Below are 7,226 nucleotides of genomic sequence, written 5' to 3' on the forward strand. Positions count from 1 at the left end.
AAAAAAAAAAAAAAAACAAGAAAAGAAATATTTCCCTATGTGAAGGTTGTGAAGATTTTCTCTTATATTTTCTTCTAGAAGTTATATAGTTTTAAAATACATTTTGGTATATAATCTTCCTTAATTTAATTTTTTGTGAATTAAGAGAAAACATGAGAAAAGAGTTGAGGCTCATAAAACTTTTTTGAAAGTGAATTAATAAAACACACAGCAAGGTACAGTTTAAAAGACCAGTCACAGACTGAACCAGAAATGGTCACTGATTTCCCAACATCATGTCATGAAAACTAACGTGATGTAATTATGTTGCCACGGGTGATTATGGTGTAAAAGCCAGATTTTGAGGACTCTTGTGCAAATGTATTCCATGTTATAGTACCCATATGCACACTTCCTGTGATAGCCATTTGTGACTGCTTATTTCTACCAGTCAGCTCTGACTAACAAAAACATGAATTAAAAGCAGTTGAGATGTGGGTAAGGCACTTGACAGGTAAAAGAAAATGTGAACTTGCACCCTGTCCCCAAAAGACAAATGCCCCAGGTGGCATAGGTAGATGCCACTCATGTGTGATTTCATCAGGAAGCCAAAGCTACCTCTACCAAAAATACTTCCCTGCTGACTTGCCCCAGTGTCCTCATCTCCACCCTTAAGAATCACACCTCCGAAGTAAAGTTTGAATTATTGAAAATCCCCTGTGAAGATGCAAGTGCCTGAGAGAGGAGCTCTGGTTTCTTTATTAGATCTGTGGACAGCTTCCTGAGAAAAGTAATGCAACTCCCAGGGAGTAGGGATTGTGTGGTGGGAGGAAAAGGAAAGATGGGAAGGGTTACCCTAGAAGAAGGTATGGAGTTCCCATGTTGCAATCAGATTTGCTGACCCTAAAAATTAAAACAGAAGGTCTAATAAAAGATCATTTTATAATTTGTGAGTGTTTTACCAGAAAGAAAAAAAAAAAAACTTTAACAGTAGCTCAACTTTAAATCATTTACCTGCCCCAGAATATCCTGCCTATCTGTATTGCCATATCCATCAACCCCAAAGGCAGGCCAGAGAGTAAAGGTCGGAGAGGAGGACATAAGTGAGAAATCCAAGCAGCCAGAGCACTGAGGACTCCAGACAGCACGGGGCCAAGAGAGAGGGGAAGCAGACTCTAGCCTCATAACACAGAGAATGGTGTCTGGGGGATGGGCACACCTTTGGCAAAGAATCTACTGTAAGCAGAAAATACACCACCTTTCTGGTCATTATTCCTAATTCAATACCTATCTCCTGGATTGACCTTTACCCTTTTGCTGAATTTCAAGGCACACCCAAAAAATTAAGACATAAATTGCATATAGAGAAAAACACAATTTATTCATTAAAATGAGGACAAAATTTTTGTAACTCTGGAAAGTCGAGTTGCATCATGAAAGTTGTTTGTAAAAGCAGAAGTATGTGTTGACGATAAGTTCTCGTAAGAGTCAGGAAAATTAGGCAGGTTTCACAATGTGGAGTGTCCTCTCTGGTCAGTAGTTCAGGAGAGGCAGCATTTCACAGATCTTTCTTGTAACTTCCAGAAAAGTCAGCCAGCCAGAGTAGCCAGAGTTAGGTTCAAACTTCTTTACAAAGCCATGTTCCTATGAGATAAAAAATTAAACATGGTAAAATCAGTGGAGACTAAGTTTGCTGAAATAAAAAGCAAAGAAACCTTTATGTAAATAATAAAAATAGTTGAATCTTCTCTGTACTTTCACTAGCTGTACTCTGTTCATTCTCATCATAGTTCATTCTTCCATTGTCAGAAAGAAACATAGCATGAGCTACATGTGTAATTTTAACTTTTTTGCAGCCACATTTTACAAAGTAAAAATTAGGCACAATGAATTTTCAAGATATATTTAATTTAATATATCCAAGATATTATTTTTAAACTTGTAATCAGTATAAAAATGATTAATAAGATATTTTATTCTTTTTTTTCGTACCAAATCTTCAAAGTTGGGTGAGTATTTAGTACTTACAGCACATTTTAATTCAGACTAGCCACACTTCAATTGTTCAATAGCCACAAGTGACAAGTGGCTACATATTGGGCAGAAAGCACAGCTCTAGAGATAGAAAGTCTAATTTTTTTTTCTTTCTTTCTTGTTTAATTGTCTGGCATTGATTTCAATGCATTTATATTTTTACATAAACTATGCTAAATTGTAAACTGCATTGTATTGAGAATCATGAGGCTTTACAGTAAATCTAAATTAAACCAACACCTTTGAGTCTATGAGATAGTTGATGATTGTTTCGATTATAATTCATTCTCTTTGTGATTAGGCATAGTTTTTAAAATATAGGAAAAATAAGATAACCCAATGAACTGGAAAGTGCATTTAATTAATTAACAATCTATAATGGATGAATGGATTATACATCCAAGAAAAGTACCTCTGAGATCAGTTAGCCTAATGCTCTCTTTCATTTTAACAAAGGAGGGAAATGAGGACAAAAAAAAGTAAGTTACCTAAGACTCCCAACTCCTTAGTGGGTAAGGGACATGGACTAGAATGCAAATGCTCCATACATTTCTAAGCAAACACCAAAAGGATTAGAAAATTGTTAAAATGATTTTTTTAATGTTCACTTAGCAAACATTTGCTTTGTATCTTCCAAGTTCCAGAACCTGGGGTTACAAACACCTTTTAAGTAGCGTATAGCCTGGTATGACTAATACTGAAAAGTAAACCGAGCATAATTCTCTGACAGTTGGAAGACATCTGCAATGGATTGGAATCACCTTCAGTGGCAGGACAGATGGATACCAGTCGGGGAATTCCCATCTGAAAGACTGCCTAAGAAAGCTACTTTCTGCGGGCATGGTAAGTAGAATCATGCTCTGAGACACACGCTCTCATGCTCTCACAGAGGGGGGAAACTGCTCCTGTCTCTTCTTCCTCTTCCCCTTCTGCTCTCACACGCTCATGTGTTTCCCATACATCCTAGGTATATATTCACTTGATTGCCCCCCCCCCAGAAAATTTCATAAACTACACATTTGATAAGTATAAAGGGTCCTTCTAAAATGATTTTTTTATTATGATGACAATGGTCATTGTCTATTATGTTTGGGCAATTCACACGTCATCTTATATACATTCAACTTCTAAAGACAGTAAACAGAGGAAAAAATTGTCCAATTCAGCTAGGTGAAGATTAAATTTTTAATAAAAAACTATTAAAAACTAAAAATTAAATGAACAGTAGACTAGAGAAGTATTTACCTTACCAGGAAGGAGTTCATTCAAATGTAATAGAAAATCGTCAAGCCCTTAATAGTTAAAAAGGAGAAGTAAAGAAAGAAAAATTGTAAAGAAAAATTGCAAAGAAAAATATAAATATAAATTATGAACAAGTATATGGGGAAAAACTCAGCATTACTAGCAGTTAAAGAACTGTACATTATAACATAGTTTTACTAGGTTTTAGACCTATTAAATTAACCTTGTCATGTTAAGCTTATTAAACACTCAAAATAATTTTTAGTATTACCAGCCTTTACTAAGGTGGTTATTTTTAGTAGTACCACCTTTACTAAGGTGATTGTGACATTGTTCCATTGGAATACATAAATATGAATTATGAACCAGTCATACCACTCTTGGAAATTTGTTGTGGAGTAATCTTCTACAATATCCCGGTGGGGGCATTGGAGAAACATACCCATGTTCAGTATTGAAGCATTGTCTCTAAAAACTGGATTTGGAATTGGTCGAGTAAATAATGATACAAAGATGAATAGAATATCCTGTTGACATTAGAAATGTTAGCATGGAATATGTGAGGCAGTATAGAAAATACTTATACTATCATATGGAAAACTGTTAGGTATACCCTAATCAGAATTGCATACAAGGTCTGAATGTGGACATGTTAGTGTAGTGGAAGCAATTTTATTTTTCTTTTCAAAATATTTTTTTGAATATTTCCTTTTAAGAATGCTATTTATATCCTAAAAGCATTATGTAAAAATCAGTATACAAATAAAAATTCAACATCCCATCAGTAATGTGGTGGTAAACAAAGAATGCTCACAACTGATTATTTCTGGGAATAGTGATAGTTTGTTGATTCAGCTACCTGAAGTTTCAAGAAAGCCGAAAGCATAAAATAACATATTATATCACTAATCCAAGGAAAATCAGAAGCTCAGAGTCTTTTAAAGATGTAGGCAAACACTATGATGTTAGTCCCACTTCTGTAGAGATTATTCCTTCATTTACTCATTCAAGAAATATTCTCTGAGCATTGACCATATGCCAGGTATCATTTAAAACACTGGAAATACAGTGATGAACAAAGCATAAAGGATCCCTGCCCTCACTAAGCTTAAATTCTCACCACAGAAGCAGACAAACAGATAAGCAAATAAACATATAATGGGAAGTCCAGTTATAAAAACTGTTATTAAGGAGATAAAGCCTACTGCAGGGAGAGGAGCAGTGGTTCTATCTTAGAGGGGTGATCAAGGAAGCTTTCCCTGAGGAGGCAACCTTGGAACTGAGATCTGGAGTGTAGGGAATAAGAAAGCCATGCAAGCTTCTAGGGGGAAAGGCGAAGGTAATACCAAACATAAAAGCTGAAGGTGGAGCATGCTCAGCTTATCTAGGGAGGCTCAGAGCTGTGAAGGCACCGGAGTGATTCACAGACAAGGAGATGCATGAGGCAGTTAGGGGCCAGGTCACAGCGGGCTTGGAGTACAGCCATCAGGACTTTGTATTTTTGTTCCCAGGGTAAATGGCATCTGGGAAGTTTTGATTAGACCAGTACATGATCTAATGCAATTTCTTAAAATATCCCTCTGACTGCTAGGTGGAGAACGGATTCACAAAAGGTAAAGAATGGAAGAGAGGAGACTGGTGGGAGGCTGTCGACACAGCCAAGGGAGAGAGCAAGGGGGCCCTAGATGCACTAGGCACACAGCATTTCAAAGGAATAGCCAACAAGTTTTGCCGAAGGACTAGATGTGGAGTACCAGGAAAAGGAGTCAAGGCTGATCATGAGATTGGGGAGCTTCTAGAGAGCTTTCCAGAAGACCCCACAGGGAGGAGGGTTTTTCACTAACTCCTGCATCAGTATCATGCATTTCTATATGATGTAAATTATGTTTCACCTTATTTTTCATTAAATGATTTTAAAATCTCAAGTTAAGATTTAAAAGAAAAATAAGAAGAATGTATTCCCAAGTATCTATTTAGTCAAAGGACATAGTAAAGAATACTTGAGATTCTATCATTCTGCTGCTAGATCTTCACACCTTTTAGAAATGCCTTTGCCAAACTGAACATTTAGTCAATCATCCACATGTCTCTATGTGCCCATTTATTTGGCCTCAAATTGAGAAGATAATTAATGAGAACAAAAAGTTAAAAGAAAATAAAATCTCTTGGCCTAACTCTTACAACACAAGCTTTAATATGGCAGTTACTTGGAAAGCCCCAGCTCTGATTGTGGATCCCCATCTTCCAAGGGACTAAGAATTGCATGATTACACTGCATAGAATTCCCCATCTAACCCTCAGGGTTACATAGTATTTAACAGTTTATAAAGCACCTTTACAAAAATCTCTTCAAATCTTTTAACGTTCCTTCTAACATAGGTATTATTGTCTTCATGAAGTATTATATGTATGATACATTATCATATTACATCCTGTCAAACATATCATTACATGCATTATGTATGGAATCTGAGTCTCAGGGTACTTCAGTAACTTATCCAAGGTTATACCTCTAGTGAGTGAAAAAAACAGGATCCAAATCAGTTTCAAAGTTAGCTCATTCAGTCATTCTTCAATCTTAACTCATTCAATCATGCCATCAACAAGTATTTGTTGTTGGGGACCTTCTGTGAGGTCTGCCCCATGCTAACCATGCAGTGTGCATAGATGCGGTAAGCAGACACACCTCCTCTTACGTAGGGCTGAGGGCTGAGCATTCTTTCCACCCCACCAGCACAGACACAAGGGAATGCTTCACTGAAGGTTGTGAAAATAAGACCGCCAATTGGCTCAAAAGAAAGGGTGTCCCAAAGGGTGAGATATGAATTTCTTCTTATGCACATTCAATGGTTTCTAAGAGCCATCTTTTTCTCATCTATGCTGAAGACAACTTAAGAAAGCTCCAGCTCTCCTATCCTGTGAAAGCCCATTCAAGCTTAGCACTTCAAATTGGGAGAAAGGACAGGAGGAAATAATGGTCAGTGAGGGAGAGGAGGAGAAAGAGAGATGAGAAGCCACAAGCAAAAGAATGGAAGGAGGGGAAAAGAAGGAAGGGAGGGAGAGAGGGGCTCGGTCAAGCTGATAACAATGAGAAAGAGACTAAGGAATGAGATGGCTCCCTTATTGATAGACCAGTCTTATTTTTACCTTTTAGGGCATTTGTTTTATGTGGTAATGAATATTCAACTATATTCAATCATATGCCTTATGGAGACTAGAAATATTTAATCAGATGCTCTCAAGGGAAGCTAGGTAGTACTGCTATTAGTAACAACAACTTCCCTAAGCTTAGCTTGAGTATTCATTTGCAGGAATTGTTCTAGGTTCTTTGCATATTGCTAACTGATTTGCAGCCTTCTACCAGTCCCAAGAGATTGGTTGCAAAAGTGTCCCTTGTTTTACAGATGAGTAAACAAGGCTTAGGGAAGATATTAATGAGTAACTTGTTCAAATCACACAGGTGGTGAGCATGAGAGCCAGAAGTAAACCCAGGTCTATCTGACTCAAGAGTTGGTGCTCTTAATATCTATGCTGTGCTCACACTCCACATTCTTGAGTCAAAGTTTCCATGACATCGCTAGGTACTTTTAACATCTAATTAGATTATAGATTGTGTGCTTTCTGATCTGTGATTTTGGGGGAGATTTTCAGGAGGGGAGAAAGTAAGAAGCTGATGTTCACATCTCAATAAAGCTGTGAATGCCATTTCAACGCTTCCCCTCTTCATGTGGGCCACCTCACTTCACTAGTATAGATATGTGATTATGTCTTTTCCCCTGAAATGAGTCACTCTGGAGTGAATTCATTCATTTGAGCAGATTTGTCAACCTCACTCTAGAAAGAAGATATAACTTTCCCACACCAGCATGTACCAACTCAGAATGGCATTGCCTGTCATAAACAGAATTAGTGTCTCCAGTGATCTGGGACAGAAGCACTGAGATTGCTTTGAAGTGACATCTTTTTTTTTT

The 7,226-nt window shown here is 37.2% G+C and overlaps 1 protein-coding gene across 1 annotated transcript in view; it reads right to left on the reverse strand.

Moving 5' to 3' along the window:
* Nucleotides 1-1,341: 1,341 nt before the first annotated feature.
* Nucleotides 1,342-7,226, reverse strand: part of BCL2A1 (BCL2 related protein A1) — a 10,114-nt gene continuing 4,229 nt past the window's right edge. The window contains exon 2 of the mRNA XM_003784574.2: nucleotides 1,342-1,623. Coding sequence (XP_003784622.1) covers nucleotides 1,513-1,623 — 111 coding nt within the window. The 3' untranslated portion in view covers nucleotides 1,342-1,512. The remainder of the gene's footprint in view (nucleotides 1,624-7,226) is intronic.

This window comes from Otolemur garnettii, unplaced genomic scaffold (genome assembly GCF_000181295.1).
Source record: "Otolemur garnettii isolate 467f Iridium unplaced genomic scaffold, OtoGar3 scaffold00011, whole genome shotgun sequence".
Classification (NCBI taxonomy): domain Eukaryota; kingdom Metazoa; phylum Chordata; class Mammalia; order Primates; family Galagidae; genus Otolemur; species Otolemur garnettii.